General features: G+C 36.4%; 1 protein-coding gene across 6 annotated transcripts in view; it reads right to left on the bottom strand.

Annotated features, from left to right (window-relative positions):
• Positions 1-965: 965 nt before the first annotated feature.
• Positions 966-17957, bottom strand: part of LOC117168235 (tumor protein p53-inducible nuclear protein 2) — a 131633-nt gene continuing 114641 nt past the window's right edge. For all 6 annotated transcript variants that reach the window (XM_033353721.1, XM_033353720.1, XM_033353723.1 and 3 more), the window contains exon 4: positions 966-3211. In XM_033353721.1, the coding sequence (XP_033209612.1) occupies positions 3056-3211 (156 nt within the window). In that variant the 3' untranslated portion in view covers positions 966-3055. The remainder of the gene's footprint in view (positions 3212-17957) is intronic.

Raw genomic sequence — 17957 nt, 5'->3', positions numbered from 1 at the left:
GTGTTTCTCAGGTAGACGAAGAAAAGGCCTATGGAACGAATGAAATTATTTTTAAAAAATTGTCTCTTATATTCTCATTTAAAAATGTTTATCTACATGATCAAAATTTCTTATCTTATTTAAAATATGATTGTTTAAAATATATTATTATTCTATATTATCTTCCTCAATTTTAAGTGAATGATCAAATTTATAAAAATGACCACGTTATGTGAGAAAACTCTGAAAATGTGAATATTGCATTGGAAAATAAATTAAATGTTATTATTGCGCAGTGGACAAGTGTTTTACGAGGGAATTGAATAATAAACATCTAAATATTGACAAAGAAAAAAATAAATAAAGAAAAACTGCAGGCGGCGAAAATCAAGACCGCGGCCTCTACGCTCAAACCGGCGCTCTAGCACAGAGCTACTCGGACATTTGGGAGAAGGCATTTTCAAGCCCGTAAGCTAGTCTCAATTTTCTTTAAAGACAATTTTCTCAAAACTGACCAAGGATTGGCTCCTAGGAATTTTACAACAGTACTTTGGGGCCCTGAACTTTCTTTGGAAAAACTATGAATCAAAACAAAAAAACAGAACCGATTTCTAAGCAGGATGTCTACTAAATTTTGCCCACGAAATTCCCGAAAAATTCCTACACTTTTTCCGGTTATAAATATAAAGTTTCTTATAATTGCAGCATATATACAATGCACAGTGTGTTGGGTCATGCATAATCGCAAGTAGCTTCAAGGGCTACACAGAAATGATAAACTATAAGGAAATAAAATGCACTTTTCGCATCGAAAATAAATTCACGGATTTACTTGAATTTCCGCGCAGTAGACACCCTGTCGAGCAAGCCACACCTTAAGTAGCTTAGCGCTATAAGCGCACTTATTATCTTTTTCCTGTAAATGTGAAATAGACCCCACTTCCAACTGCTAGTGGGACATGGGCATAGTGTCAATAGATTGCATATAGGCCAAAAATGATCATCTTGATGAATTATTATTTCACCATTCGAGGGATTGAAGAAATATATAGTCAATATTACAGCTTTTTTCGAATCTGAAGTTTAAATTGAAGAATCTAAGAAGGCGAAAGCAGTTTGTCGGATCTAGATTGTAAAAACAAAACCGATTTGACTATATTATTCTTTTTACAGTTTTTGATTAATCATATTTGAACCGATTTTGTGGATTCAACATTAGCGAGCCAAAAATCCCGAAATAATAAGGTAAGTGTACCAGCCTCCAGACAAGTATCAATGGTCGGATAGTCTCGTGTATTTTATAGTAAGAATAGTGCAGGAAACTGTAATTATGTAAACTTATATTAATTTTTCGGTATTGCCAATGTTTAGAAAGCCGATCAGCCTTTATCGCCATTTGGGGTATATATGATGTTTCCTTCGTCAGAAAATACAACATTTTTATTTTGAAGTTTTGACTTGAACAGCTGCATTTTTTAACGGTGGGAGACTTGAAGTTTTCGAAATCCTTGGCAATTTCAACGTATGTATTGTATATTTAAAGCTTTTTAATTTGTCGGAACAAAGATGAAGACATTTTTTAATTTATCCAGAGATCGGAAAGCCTGTCCGACCGCTAGCGTGAACGTCACTTTTGCATTGCTTTTCAAGTCGGCCGACTGAGGTCAGGAGATAAATAAATGTAGATATTATAAGAACGTAAATATGGTCTTGAAATCGTAACCTGTCTAACTATTAGGAATTGCAATAAAATTATTATTAACATTTTAAATAGTGAGGAGGATTCGTTTTCAAGAGTGGTATTATATTAATAGGATTCGATTATGTTTTTAGTTATTTTTATTCACTCTATTTGATTTGCTATTTTGAATTTTTTAGTCAAGTTGGTTTTGTATCCACAATCTAAATTTGCCTCAATGGATCTAGCATTTGGAATTTTTATATTTAGATTTCGGATTCAAAATCAGCGGCTTCAAAACCCCTCAAATATCACGAATGATGAAAATGACTGTTGAATGTAATTCATGTAACTTCAATCGCTTTCTTTCTCAGAATAAGTAATTCCTGCACTGATTTAATGACCGAATTTGAAATTGGCATGCCAAAATTGATTTAAAAATAGGTTTAACACATGAAACATAATATCTAAGCGCACGGAATCATTTATAATATAATTTTTCTTCAACAAATATGATCTCTAAAGTAAATTTTCAAGGTCAAAAAATATTTTTTACACGTACTGTCTATTTCCCCTATATTCTATAGGAATTCATGTACAGCCTTGAAAAAGATTGATCTCTTCAGGTCATTCCTGTCAAAAATTTCACGGGTTTGAAATGAAAATGTAAGTCTGGATGAGGCGGTGCAAAACGGAATTCAAGCCTATACAAATATTAAAAGAAAATCAAGCCTTTCCGCCTTCTGAGTAGAGGGAAATCGCGTATAACTTATGTTAGAAAGAGAAAGAATGACAGCGGAAAACAACCTATCTCTATCAGTCGAAAGTTTCTTCGTAAAAAAATAGATTATCGACTAAAATCAACGCTGTCCGGCAATCAACTTAAATGAAAGGAGATGGCTGCATACCGCTCTCATATTTTCTCTTTATAAATACCACAGGCGATTACCAAGGAGCGGATTAGAGCCACTTGGAAGTTACCTGACAAGCGCAGCTCAGCTTCTCACATGTAGAGAACCCCGGTTAGACCAATAGTAAGCGTGCACCCACATTTCGGACACGCACTTTGCTATGTGTCGCCCTCTCTGCCGAGATGACGGTTCTCCGCATGTAAAAGCCTAGCTGCGTTCGTCAATTAACTTCACAGTGGCTGTGATCTGCTCTCAAGTAATTACCTACTGAATAAGTCGTATATTTATATAATTATGTCAATGTTACAGCCAACGCATTAAATGTTTAAAACATCATGAACACATAAAATATCGGTGAGTTATACTGCTAGCTTTTTAAGATGAGTTATTTAAAGCCACAATAATGATGTATTCAGATTAAATAATGTTTTGTTCTTTTAGTAATAGCGAGGCATATTTCCTAGCACTCTGGTATAAGAACGGACGACTAGCATTTTCTATTATTGTTAGCGCCACTGTTTTTGAATCGCAGACGATCCTGGCGACGTGGCCGCCGGCCCTTGGCGTTAGAAAACTCTTGAACTTTGTTTCCTCGTTCTAGCCGATTTCTCTTCGATGTCTGAGCCACTCTTTTCTCGCGAATCTGCACAAAAACATTAGATTACTATCAAACACTATGATCGACAATTTTAAAATAAATATTTAGTAGGCAATGTTTTTCAAAGTTCCTTTGTTGTCTATCTATTTTCAGAATGTATTTCTGACGAAGTTTTATTTCTTAAAGTTTTTAAAGTAATGGCTGAAGCAGTTCAGAATATTTGTAAAAATGTAAATAAAATTATCTATTCAGAATTGGAGGACAATATTTATATTACGCTACTGAATGACTTTTCATGAATTCATAACCGAAAAGGTTACATATATATCTGAAAAATATATTTATTACGTGAAACGAGTGCGAATTAAAGGAAGATTGATAATAGCATGTGCATTCATTAACGAAGAAGGTATCATGAACGGGTCTGATGGATGCAGAGACCCACTGAATACGAGAACGCATGGACGAGGATTACTCTGCACTCGATATCGGTCACGACAGGTGGTTTGGCCAGGAGGGGCTCTTGAGGGGTTTCGGACAGATCGGAAGCCATGACAGGTCAAGGAAAATATGCGACAACTAATTATTCTTTCAAATTTGTGTAAGCATGTCCAGGAGAAACTGTTTTAATTTATAGAGTAGAATAATTTAAAAATTAAGTAATTTAAGTAAAATAAAAAGTAGCGCAAGTTAAGTAACGAAGAAAGCCTAAAAAAATGAATATAAGAAGGTTTCTCATTTGTTCAACATTTATTTTAAACAAAAAGAAAGTGTTGAAAGTTTTAATCGTGTGCAAAATGACGACTCTTTTCGAAGTTTCGTGAACATTATCCATGCATGCAATCTTGGAGACTAGTCTCACCTAATTGGCCAATCAAGTATTTTTTTTCAACCCAGATGACGGAAAGCCAAGTCGGATTGGTATTATACTGATTGTCCCTATTAATGTTATTAGGGTGTTTTAAGATTTCAATGGTTTCTCTATTTTCTTGGAAAAATATTGTGTTTTTGCGATGACGGATACTTTGTCAAATAAAACGTTATGTTCTTTTTCGATATGATGCTCAGCTAATGCTGATTGCGTGAAATGTTTTAGCCTGAGTTTACTCTCCTGTTCTTTTATATGTTGACTAACCGCTCTCTCGGCTTTTTCAATATAGATCTTGCCACAAGAACAAGGGATTTTATATACTTCTAGATCAATGAGAGGTTCCTTTTTGTCTTTAGGTCATTAAAAAATTTTTTTAAAAAGCTTTCGCCAACTGAAATTGCTAAACAAACTTATTTAATTTTATTGAGTATTAAGGTGTTAGTAATTTTATTACATTGCAATCATTAAGGAAGAGTAAAATAAATTCTTAATATCCTCATGTCGTTTTGAATATGGTTACAACAGGCGAGGAGCTAAGTACCAACATCTTCTAGTTTTTCATAACTCAGGAAACGTAACCTGGGTATTACGTTTATTTTGTTTTGTCATACAGAGAGGTTTGTAATAACAGAAATGTGCTAATCTAATTGTCTTGACAAAGATCGACATAATTCGACCACAGGAACTCGAAAATGCAATTAAAAAAAAACCTTCATATTTTTAGTACTTTACTATTATTGTTATATATTATTGTGGAACCTGTATGACCTACTAATACCGATTTGTAAATACAAAAATAAAAATGAAAGGTCGGAGAAAGGAATGTAACGTACCGTCACATAATGCGCATGTGCACACGAACACTGGGCTACCGAGACGCACTCCCTTCCACTCACCACCACCCAGTACGCTGACGCGACAAGTAGACACGGACAATATAGATAGATGCGCGACGCAGAAACGGCACTTCGCCGTGTGCGGTGAACCAAGTACCATCGGGGATTAGGATCCCAGTAGGCGATCGGGCCACCTTTCTCAGCTCTTATTCGACGGGCGCTCCCGTGACCATCCATCGAGGCTAGGGTACGTCGGCGACAGGTGCCCCTGAACGTCCTAACAGAGGCGAAGCTGTTACCCGACGCAATCGGTGGCCCACCGGCGTTTCTGTGAACACCCATCGAGGTCAGGTTACGTCGGGGTCAGGTGTACCTGATCGGCCTACCCGCAGTAAACCACCTGCATATCCCGTTCCTCGTAAACGACTCGACCGATGGCCAACATGCGCTCTTGTGATCGCCCATCGAGGCCAGAGTATTTCGTCGTAGTAACCGACTCGATTGGTGGCCGACATGCGCTCCTATGAGCAACCATCTGGGCCACAATACGTCAGCGTCAGGCGCCCCTGACCGGCCTACACGCGGTAAACTTTCCACAGATCCCGATCTCCGTAACCGACTCGATCGGTGGCCGACAGTCGGTCCTGTGACCACCCATCAAGGTTAGGGTACGTCAGCGTCAGGAGCCACTGACTGGCATCCCGTGGAAAACTCAGCGTGAAACCCTGACTCCCGACACCAACCTGACCACCCAGACCAACCATGTCTAAACCGAACAACCATCCGTCGCGCACGCCTTGGATATCGCCAGACGTTCCGGCGGCTGCCCACAGCGTCAGGCACGTCTTACGGCTACTAGAGCACCTCCCTCTCCCTGCACCGTACCATGCCCTCATTCAGAGAAAGACGCGTCCAGGAGACGACGCTCCAGGCCAAGAAGGAACCATCCCGTGCATCCTGAACGCGGACCCGACCACACGGACCGACTCGACTATACCTGAGACCAATTACCACGTGCTTCCGACGATCGACACGCCCGACCGTTTACCCCCTCCCCCCACGGTCACGCAACACACACACACATACACCCACAGCAAAACACATACACACACTTTCACTTAACACACACTCATTTAGAATTAATGAGATCTGTAGACTATAGGGAGAATATAACTCGTTTCTTTGATTATATATGAACCGTTGTTTCTTTATTCGTAAAGCCTGTCCCAAATCTGAAAACCCTGGCGAGACTGAAGCGTCTGGCGGGACAATATGCAAATCCACGTTGCGCGGCCAGGACAGAAGTGCCCCTTCTTATCTTTTCCTCTTCCAGACGATCCCCTTCCACATTTACCCCGCTCCTTAAAAAATCCCCTTCCATACGACCAGTGGTTATAAAAGAGCCAACCGCTCACGAAACAGTGTTTCACCCGAATACCCAGGTCAGCGAACACATTCACGACGCACCAGCCGTGAGGAGCCGGACGAACAGGTTGATCATGCCACAACCTCTACCAAAATCCAGGATCAGATGCGAAAATGGAACTGCTACTTCGACGACAAAAACGTATACGGGTTCCTCGAGAGACTTAAGGAACTACAGAGATGATACAGTTTCTCCGACCACCAAATCCTAAAAGGCTTCCTGGAACTCCTCAAAGGTGACGGCGAGCTCTGGTACTTCAACTGCGCAGCCGTACGAACTGTATAACTAGAACAATAGATCTACAATCGCCATCAGGGAGCTAACGAACAAATCCGCAACTACTTAACAGCCCTGCTGACAGTAACAAAAAGACGAGGAGGATTTACCGCCGAAAAGACAATAGAAACTTCGTACTACAACATGAAAACAGGATTACGGCTGTACGTCCAGCTCTCGGAGGTGAACACCCCCGACGCCCTCATCCACAGATCGCCGAAAAATTCATCAACGAACTGATGATACGCTTAGCAACAGTTAAGGTCGTAACACCCCTCGCAAAGCACGACATACAGCTAGAAGACCCAACACCTGTCAAACAGCGATATCGGCCAAGAAACCCGGCCATCCAGGAGATAATCGACAAAGAAGTGTCACACATGCTGGATTAGGGAGTCATTCAACCATCGAACAGCCCTTGGAGCTCCCCAATGGCCATCGCATGCAGAAAAAACGGAAAACCTCGATTTTGCATCGATTTCAGGCGCCTCAACGAGGTAACCAAAAAAGACGCCCACCCAATCCCTCAGATCAACCCCGTCTTGGACAAGTTAAGATGAGCAAAATATCTTTCTTCCATCGACCTGAAGAATGGCTATGGGCACTTAGCCCTCACCGAAGAAAGCAGACCTCTCACCGCCTTCGCCGTACCCGGAAAAGGGCTATTCAAATTTGCCGTGATGCCATTTGTGGACAAAGAGGGCCTCCACACGGATCCAGAAAAAGTAGCCGCGATCAAGGATCTAAGTCCGCGGAGAAACATAAAAAAACCCGCCGATTCCTTGTATTCATATCGTGGTACCGAAGGTTCATCAAGGACGTAGCCCGTGTGACAGCACCTCTACACCAACTACTGAGGAAAAAGGCAATATGGCAATGGACGGACGACCACCAACAAGCCTTCGACGAACTAAAAGACAGACTCTCGTCTGCCCCTATCCTCGCTTGTCCTGCATGGACGAAAGAGTTCACCCTTCAAACAGACGCCAGCAGAGAAGGACTCGGCGCAACTATTCCGCCACCAAACTTGAATGCCTCGCCGTAAAATGGGGCATATGGAAGATGAGAGACTACCTGGAGGGATACCATTTCACTGTCCTGATCTCTTAAATGGTTCGACAAGATCGACAACTCCTCAGGCCGTCTAGCCCGCTGGGCCATGGAACTAACGTGGGACCTCTACCTTCGAGAGCTGCAATTTGCGTACAATACGGCACCGAGCATATCCACGTGATTTACACACACCTACCTGAATTACGGTCGTGAATTCCAGACACCAGGTAGTCTTGCGCATGCAACCACGTCGCAAGCAATCAGAAATACCAGCACAGTATAGTAAGCCAACAGGGAGCTCTGGAACTGGCTCGAAATCTCACAGCTAACGACTTCTAGAGACAACAAGGACACTATAACCTAAGGCGCCGGAAATAGGCACCCGAAATCAGAGAAAAAGTGTTAAGAAGAATACACTACCTATCCAGAAATATTAAAATCAACGCCAAATTAGCCGAGAAATTCAAGGGACCGTTTGCAGTCGTGAAACGAATCTCCAGAGTCATTTTTGAACTGAAAAACGAGAAATGCCAAAAGTTTCGACACAACCACGCCAAGGACCTCAGACCTTTCTGAGAGGACCCCCACCAACAGGACGACGAACGAACACCAGCAAACCGGGAAACTCCTACCGCAGCAACACCGAGTACAACCAGTCTCCCCACAACGTCACCGCACCTTGACCAGCCAAGCAAAGACAACGACGGATCAGTAACGTGACAGCAACGTCAGAGAGATGTCCTTCAACCACGAACTAACGAAACGGGAGAGGACATTGGAACTTGATGGCTTCGCTAGGTTCTAAAAGGTAGGACCTCTCTACCCAAGCAAGGACGCGCCTACCGCCACACCAACCAGCACCAACGTGAACGAGGTGTCGTAAGGAAAACCACCCTACACCGCAAAATAAGTTGTGGAATAAGAAGATGCGAGACGACATGCATGGCATGTACAACAAAGCCACGCATCACATTCATTTCCAAGGTAACCCTGCCAATTTTCGCAAAAAAAGCGGCACTAACAAGGCCGACACCGGATGAAAATGTGGTTCTGTAAGTTGTGTATAATCCCCAATAGTAACCAATATGGAACAATGTGACGTAATTGTTATGTAAAAGTCATATAACATTTGTTCCAGAACTTGATTACAAGAATGATCTATAACAAGTTTGTTACAGTGTTATGTAAGTGAAATAACGAGGCGTTGCTACGTGGTTCCGTCAGCTGTTCTAATGCAAAGTAGTAATAGCTACATAACAATGTCACGTAACACTTATGTATCAATCGTGTAACATTTGTTCTCTAACTTTTTGATACGAAAAATGTATAACAATTTTGTAAAATGGTTACATAAGTGTACTGTAACGGCTTTATTGTGTAATTCAGTAAGGTGTGCATAAGGCACATTAGTAATATCCATTTAATGATGTGATATAACCGTTCGGTAACAGTCATGTAACATGTGTTACGTAACTTGACTGCACGCATGACCTATGATAATTTTGGTACAGTGTGACTTAATTAAACTAAAACGGTGTAGTTGCGTACAAAGCCCATTAGTAACGTTTATGTAGCAATGTGGCATAACTGTTACAAGGCAAACGTATATCATTTGTACTTGAAGTTTGTAATACGCATGGTCTATATGAATTCTGCTACCTTCAGTGCTACTTAACGATTCCAAAATGGTGTGGAGGATTTGTTTCCGATATGAATGATATTTTATCAGCTTTATTTACAGAATTATTGTCGAATATGAGTATATCCTTTCGAAATATTTAAGAAATGAATAATAGTAATCTTGAAGTTCATTAGGGTGGCCCAAAAAATCACATTTGAGAAATTTTAACGTGCTTGTTGGCTAAATCGTTCTCGCAGGCAAATAAATGTATGCCTATTTTTTTATTTTAAAAACAAAATATTTTTAGAACTCGCTCTGAGGCTTCAAAGTTTCCTGATTTGAAGTAAAGAAATCCTTACACCAGCTACAGGTTTAACTCATAGTGCAGCTATAGATTTATTAACTTATTATTACTCGACCATTCAACTCATTGTCAGTCACCACAGCTTGGGATGACAGCAAATACGGTGTAGAATGAGTGGACCGACTGAGGGTCAACTTTTTTTGCAGCCGTCCACCTGCAGTCCCTTTAGCTGGTATTCAACTTAAATGCGTCATTTTTCATAAGCTTTTCTTACGCTTTACTCAATTTAAATTATACTTTTAATCATTTTTTTTAGAAATCTATTCTCACTAGTCTAAAGAATTTCTCTTCAAAAAGTCAAGTTACACAAGTATATCTGAGGGTCACAATGAGCCTCCAAAAACTGCCATTTTATGCCATTTTTGATATGCCTAAAACTTTTGCATAATACTTCTGAGATATAAAATGGCGATAAATGCAATGTTCATTGATAAGTGAACAAGTATATTAAATATCAAATAAATTGGCTTATAATTTCCTGTTCAAAATAGAAGAAATAAAAATTGGAAAGATTTTACACGTTAAACTCCATAAGATATAAAAATGGCCAGAGGGAGTTCTAAAAATAATTTTTTTCGAAAATAAAAAAATAGGCATACATTTATTTGCCTACTAGAACGATTTGGCCAACAAGCCCGTTGAAATTTCTCAAATGTGATTTTTTGGGCCACCCTAAAGTTCATATTATATATTTATAACATGAAAACTTCTTTTAGTTATTGATAATTTAAAATTCTTTAAATTAAATCAAATAAGAATATTCACTGATTCTATAATTTAAGAATATAACATATATTTCATGAAGGGAAGAAGCAATGTATAAATTTTGTGTACAAATATTTTAGTTAAAAAAGTAGATATATTTTTGTTATTATGTTTTTATTGTCAACCTAGAAAAAAAAAACAAATCTCAATAAAATAGTTAAATTTTAAATAAATAGTTTAAGTTTTAACCAAATAGTTTATTTTTCTTACAAAACAAATGATTTAAAAAAATTGAATTCTCAACAAAACATGTAATAGTTAATATTGGAAAAATAAAACTTTTGACACACGTTTTCAATAGGAAACTAATGTTTTCGAATTTTTCGCATTTTTTAAAGTGGAAAAACGAGTTTTCTATTAAAAAGTGTTAAAAATTGTTGATATGAAATTATCATAAATGAATAACAAATAAGAATGGTCAATATGCTCTTTAAAAAAAAAAAGCATAAAGATTATTGAAATATCAAAAAGATAAAAAAAATAATTCTATAAAATAAAAGTTTGCCAAATAGAATAGAAAAATATGAAAACCTGTCTAGAAAATAGGAAAGATAAAAAATAGAAACTTTCTGATATTGGGGCGACTTATCGGAATATGCACGGCTTTGGGCAGTGCACGAGGCGCGCGCTACTTGGCGCACATCCCTGATTTAGTACCAGCCGGTTCCCAGTTGGTGGTTGACAGTAAAAGTCAGACGCAAGTGAAATCATTTTCACCGTCTATAAGTGGAGGGTCGAAAGCACTTCCGCAGAATTCGACTAGTAACTAGACTTATACAACTTTGTCAGGTATTTTTTACGTAAGTTATTTATATATTTTTAACATAACTACGTTACATATTTTTTACATAACTTATTTATATTTTTTGTACATAACTGCCTTAAATGCTTTCTACATAACTCCGTTATATTTATTTTCTATATCTTTGTTATGTATTTTTTACGTAACTCCTTTACGTATTCTTTATATAAATCCCTTATATATTTTGTACGTAGCTCTGTTGTATATTCTTTACACAGCTCTTATACCATACCTTTTATGTAGCATAAATACGTATTAAAATACGGTTCCGTAAATGGGACATAACATGTACATAACATAACTACGTCATCGAGTTATAGCGTGGTAACATATCAGTTACAAAACTTATGTCACAGAGTTACAGAGCAGAGTAGGACATTTCAAGTCACATGTGAGTCACCAATCACGTAATATGTGATATCTGTTATGTAACAGTTACATAACTATAATATAATCATGTTTGCTGGGTTATTAATAACTTGTATTTTTTCAAAAAATCAAATATTTTCATTAACGTGACCATTAATTAGTTTAAAAGGAACAAAAATCACTTTAATGCTACTGCACCTACGACAATGAGCCAAAGCTGTTAATGGTTAAAAAGGGAAAGTTTTAACATCATAGAGATTGCAAAAAAAATGTTGATGAAGAATAATAAATATTTAAAAACGCGGTATGGGTAAGCTAAAATTCAAAGGGTCCTTGTGTGAGTGATAGAACCGCTTATTTTGTTTGCCACTCAGCGGGGTTCTGAAAGCAGGGTCGTAACTATTTTGGGAGCACTGGTACAGCGCCCGCTGTCAACCACCCTGCCAATCTAAGACCTAAATTGCTCTTAATAATTTATGCGCGTATTAAACATATACTACTGTTATAAAAATGTATGTCTCAGACTTACGATTGGTTACTTCACAATATGTCGTAGGCGTTCTTTGTTAAAGTTAGGTTTTATTTTTTTGAGCAGTGTGCACGGGGCTATATCGATATATATAATTCACGGACGCATTCTTGTAATGCATTCATGTGATCTGCGAAGAGCACTGTGCCGAATTTAACATATTCAGGAAGGCGGAGGGGGGGGGTTATTGTTATTATTTTATTCGAAACTTTTACTCGGGTGAGCCCGATCAAGTCAAGTGACTGATGAGATTAGGATATTATAAGTAATTTCAATACGATATTTGAAACATCCTACGACGATGTTGTAGATATACAATTACGAGCGGCCGCTAGCGTTGGAGGTGACAATTGTCACCTCTGGATGCTTTCTTAGAGATACCACCTTGTTATGTTTGTTATTCAAAAGTTTTGCTCGGATGAACCCGGTTATACATCATAGTGACGTACTAAGTCAAGTGACTGATAAGATTAGGATGTTATAAGTCAATCCAATACGATTTTTGAAACCTCCTGCGATGATGTTGTAGGTATACAATTACGAGCGGCCGCTAGCGTTGGAGGTGACAACAGTCACCTCTGGATGCTTTCTTAGAGATACACAATGGGATGTATAGATGCATGATTCATATTCTTTAATATGGTCTTTACTTCATGCTTTAACTCGCTATACTTGCGGATCTTGGTCCCAATATAAGATGTAATCTTCGCTTTCTAAAACGGACACTGAAATGCATCTATAGAAAGGGATCCATTCTTTTAAGAGTCCTAGGTTTAGAGCAAGTTGTTGATGTATAATTCCTGCTACATCATTATTACTGTTCGTACATTCTCTCAGAGCCATTACGCGACAGCCATCAATAATGTGCTCTATGGATTCGTTTGTATCTCCACATAATCGGCACCGGTCAACCAGGTCCTGATCTAACACGTGTTTGCGATAATTGCTGGTGGTCAAAACCTTGTCCTGTATCGCAATGACGAATCCTTCCGTCTCTGGTTACAGAACACCCTTTCTTAGCCAAATATTAGATGCCTCACTATCCACTTCATTTTGATCTAACATGTTGGGGTGCCCGCCGTGGATAGCTTTCTGCCGCTATTGTATTTCTAATTCATCTATGGTTTCTGCCCTGATATTGAAGGCCCCATCTGAGGATAAATTCAAGGGTGTGTAGTCAAAATACGTTTTGCACATGGTGCTGTAAAGAGCAAAATTTCGTTTGCTGTTAAAATAGTCCTTCAACTGTGTAAATTGTGACTCACACAGTTTTTTGACATCTACAACGCCCCTACCCCCTCTATATTATGGTAGAACTACCCTTTCAATCGCTGAATTTTTGTGGTGCATTTGGTGCTTCGTCATTTCTACGCGAACGATTCTATTTAACTTTTCAAGGTCGGCGTTGGACCACTTGATGAACCCGAAGGAGTATGTGACGACAGGGATGGCATATGTGTTGATTGCCCTGATTTTTTTTGCCGAGTTGAGAAAACTCTTCATAATCAATCTGAGTCTCGTAGTGAAGGCAATCGTTAGGCTTGTCTTAACTATCGTATGCTGAATACCCTTAGATTCAAGAATACCCAGATATTTATATGATTCGCCTGCAGCCATTGCCTCGACGTCATTTTCGAACTCGTTCTCTAACTCTGCGGTCCCTCACTTCCCTCTGATTAAATGCCCTGTTCTGCATTTGTCTAGTCCGAAATCCATGTGGATCTCATTCGAAAACTGCTTTGTAACATCGATCACTTGCTGCAGTTTCTGGGCTGAACTAGCGTAGAGTTTCAGGTCATCCATGTACAGGAGATGGGCACTTGATGACCATCCTCATTATCATGAATTCTGAACCCATGAGACATGCTGTTTGGTGTTTGTTGCTTAAGGGGTTCAACGCTAAACCGTGTTGATCTAGTTATCCTTAATTTTCCATGATTAAAATACTTAATTCTTGTACCCCAGAGCCTTATCGCATGACTTAGAAAGTCAATAATACGTGGGCAGATTTTGTAAAGTATTAAAACTTCAAGCAAATAGTCGTGCGACATGGAAGGAAAAGCTTGCTTGTAGTCAATGTATGCCCTGTGTAAGTTCCTTTGATGTATCCTATTTGTTCCTCTGTAAGGATGTCATTCTCATCGCAATGAGAATATACCTTATCCGCAATGATAGCTGTAATACATTTATTTTGCATGCGTAGGGGATGCATAGGGGAAGCGTAGACTAAAAATAGTATTTTAAATCATAAAAGTAACAAAATAAGTACATGAACAAACGAATTTTATTCAAGAAGAAAAATATTTCAAAAATCACAGTTAAAGAATTATTTTCGCTAATTTTCAATAATCTTTAGACTTAATGTTCTAGTTACTTATTAATGTCGGAGGATAGGAATGAGAACAATTAACATGAGAAGATTCAAGGTACAAAAGCTAGTATAGAATAGTTAAGAGGCAGGGGGAACCAGAGTACTTAAAAAGGATTGAAAAAGTGAGCAAATGGAATGGAGTAGCGAGATTTAGAATGGAAGAGGGTGTAAGAGCATGCAGGTATTGGATGAATGAAGAAGAGAATGTTTGTAGAGTATGTAGGTCTGAGCAGGAAACATGTTTGCATGTGTTAGAGAGGTGTGCAGGGGACGAACGAAGTGGGGAGAGTGCAGAAGAGAGGATTAAAGGGATTCTGAAAGAAAATGGTCAGGGGGAGGAATAAATGAAAAGCTAGAAGATTTGAGAGAGGGAGAGCTGGTTGCACAGGATAAGAAAGAAAGCTAAAAAAATGTCTCCGAAAAAAGGAGAGTTACGAAGTAGTGTTACGGATTAGACTTAAAATTTGAAACAGATAATGGTAAGAGGAAATTGAAGCCCAGGGCAAAGACGCAAGCGTTTAGAAATAAGAATAATAATTTAAGATGGTATGAAGCGAATAGTTTGTAAGATAGTATAAGGCTTGCTTGTAAGAATACTTGTGATAGTTATGTAAAGACTCTCAAGCCCGTAAAAGGGAGAGAGTACAAATAAATGAAGAATAAATAATAAATAGCAACAAATAAACAATGTGATCAATATCAGTACCAGTAGTACTAAGGGTTCAAAAGCAGCGTGTTTAAAATTAACTTATGGCACCAGTGATCCCAGATCTGAAACGAGACGTGATCCATTGTTATGACACGTCTATGTCCGTGTGAATATGGTAGGAGACGATATAAATGCCTGGGTTGCGCGCACACTTTTTGATTGAAAATTACATTTTTTGGTTGAATTATCAATTTTAAATATTTCTTGGTTGCAAAGTCGTTTTGTTGTGAATGCAACTATATTGTAAAACTTAAAATCATAATTTTTGGGTGGAAAATTCGATTATTCACTTAAAGTTGAACTACTTAGCAAAAAAATTAATTTTTTCTTATTAAGGATTCATAATTATAGTTGAAAATTCAACTATTTACTTTTAAATTAATTAAAAATTCAGCTTTTTGTAGATAATACTCTTTTTGACTTCAAAATAAAAAAATTTATTTAAATTAAATTGACCTTTTTTGGCAGAAATTTAATCGTTTTGGTTGAAAATGTATCATTTTTTGTCAAAAATGCAATTGTTTGGTTAAAATATGAACTGTACATCTTCTTGAGTTTAAAGGTCAAATATTTCACTAAGAGTTGAACTACTTTCTAAAAAAATACTTTTTTTTAACAAGGTTTTATAATTATGGTTGAAAATTTAACTATTTGGTCGAAAGTTTAACTCTTTGATTGAAAACTCATATTTTTCGCTTAAGAAATTCAACTTTTTGTAGATAATTCGTCTTTTTGACTTTAAAATTAAATAATTTCGTTGAAAATTCATGTATTTTGTTTGAAATTTGTCTTTTTTTGTAGATCATTAATTTTCTTGGTCGAAAATTCATGTCATTAGTTGAAGATTCAACAACTTTGTTGAAAATAAATTTTTTCCGTTAAAAATGATTTATCTTTATCTGGAAATGTAACTATTATAGGATTGATCAAAAATTAATCGTATGTATTGGTTAAGTTTGAAAATTGTTTTTTTTTTTTTTTTATAGAACATTAATCTTGTTGGTCAAAAATTCACCTTTTCCCTTGAAAATGTAACAATTTTGTTCAAAATTCGTTTTTTTTCCTTGTTCAATTCAATTTTTTATCACAGCTTTTATCTGGAAATGGAACTATTCCATTTTTGGTTAAACTTTATCCTGTAAATTGTATTAGTTAAAACACCTATTATTTGTTAGAAAATTAATTTATTTGTTTTCGATTATGACTTGAAATATTATTTCAGTCTAAAAAATTTTTATTTTTAACCCCTTCAATTTGAAATTTATTAATTAAAAAAAGAAAATTTCGCTAATTATCAGCAATATTTGACCGTTCATTTAAAACAATCCATTACAAACAATTTTTAAAAACTATACAAATTTGAACAGAATGGTTGGAAATAAAAAGCCTTGAATTGTTAAATTTGTAATGAGCTAAATTTTAAGTTTAAACGCTACAATTTTAATTTAAAAAAGATTCAGAATTAATTTAAAACTTGAAATTATTTCAAATAATTTGAAACACGATTTAAACTTTTGCAGATTAAAAAAAAGCCCTATGAGAATTGTACAGCATTTAAAAAGAATAACAAAAGTTGTTTCGATTGCTAAGAACATTGAAAATAATTTTTTATTTTCACAAAAAAATTTTAAGTGAGTATTTGAAAAAATTTTAAAAATTAAAAAAAAAGAATCCGGAAGATTTTAAGGAAATTTTTTTATTTTGCAGTTTTTTTTAATTTGAGGAAAAAATCTAATTAACAAAATATATCAATTGTGAACCCAAAAATTTACTTTTTAACAAATTAAATTAGTTTTCTATCAAATAATTAGTGTTTTAACTAATACAATGTAAAGGATAAAGTTTCAACCAAAAATTGAATAGTTCAATTTCCAGATAAAAACGAATAATTTTTAATCAATCCTAGAATAGTTACATTTTAAGATGAAAAAAATAATTTTTAATCGAAAAAATACATTTTCAATACAGTTGTGAAATTCTCAACCAATAACATGAATTTTCGAACTTTCAACAAAATTATTTCATTTTAAAGTCAAAAAGAGTATCGTTTACAAAAAAGCTGAATTTTTAACCCAAAAATATGATTTTTCAAACAAAATTTTAATTGTCGACCAAATAGTTTAACTTTCACTTACAGTTGAAGTATTTATTAAAAAAATTAATTTTTTCTTATTAAGGATTCATAATTATAGTTGAAAATTCAGCTATTTGTCTTCAAATTAAACTTTTTGTTAAAACTTTTTCTTTTTTGTTAAAATTACATCTTTTGACGTTAAAAGTCAACAATTTGATAGAAAGTTAAACTATTTGGTCGACAATTAAAATTTTGGTTGATAAATCATATTTTTGGGTTAAAAATTCAGCTTTTTTGTAGATGATACTCTTTTTGACTTTAAAATTAAATAATTTTGTTGAAAGTTCATATATTTTGTTTGAAATTGACCGTGTTTGGTAGAAATTTAATCTTTTTGATTGAAAATGTATCATTTTTGGCCAAAAATGCAATTGTTTGGTTGAAATATGAACTGTACATCTTCTTGGGCTTAAAAGTAGATTATTTCACTAAGAGTTGAATTACTTTGTGAAAAAATACTGTTTTTTCAACAAGGTTTTATAATTATGGTTAAAGATTTAACTACTTGGTTGAAAGTTTAACTCATTGATTGGAAACTCAAATTTTTCGCTGCTAAAAATCAACTTTTTGTAGGTACGAGGGTAGTTCAATAAGTCCTTAGAATGACCAACAGATGGCGCGCGAATCGCTCCAAATCATCTGTTTTCAGTCAGCACCACTCCCGA

This window comes from Belonocnema kinseyi, chromosome 2 (assembly GCF_010883055.1).
Source record: "Belonocnema kinseyi isolate 2016_QV_RU_SX_M_011 chromosome 2, B_treatae_v1, whole genome shotgun sequence".
NCBI lineage: Eukaryota > Metazoa > Arthropoda > Insecta > Hymenoptera > Cynipidae > Belonocnema > Belonocnema kinseyi.
This window is presented reverse-complemented; position numbering and strand designations above follow the sequence as displayed.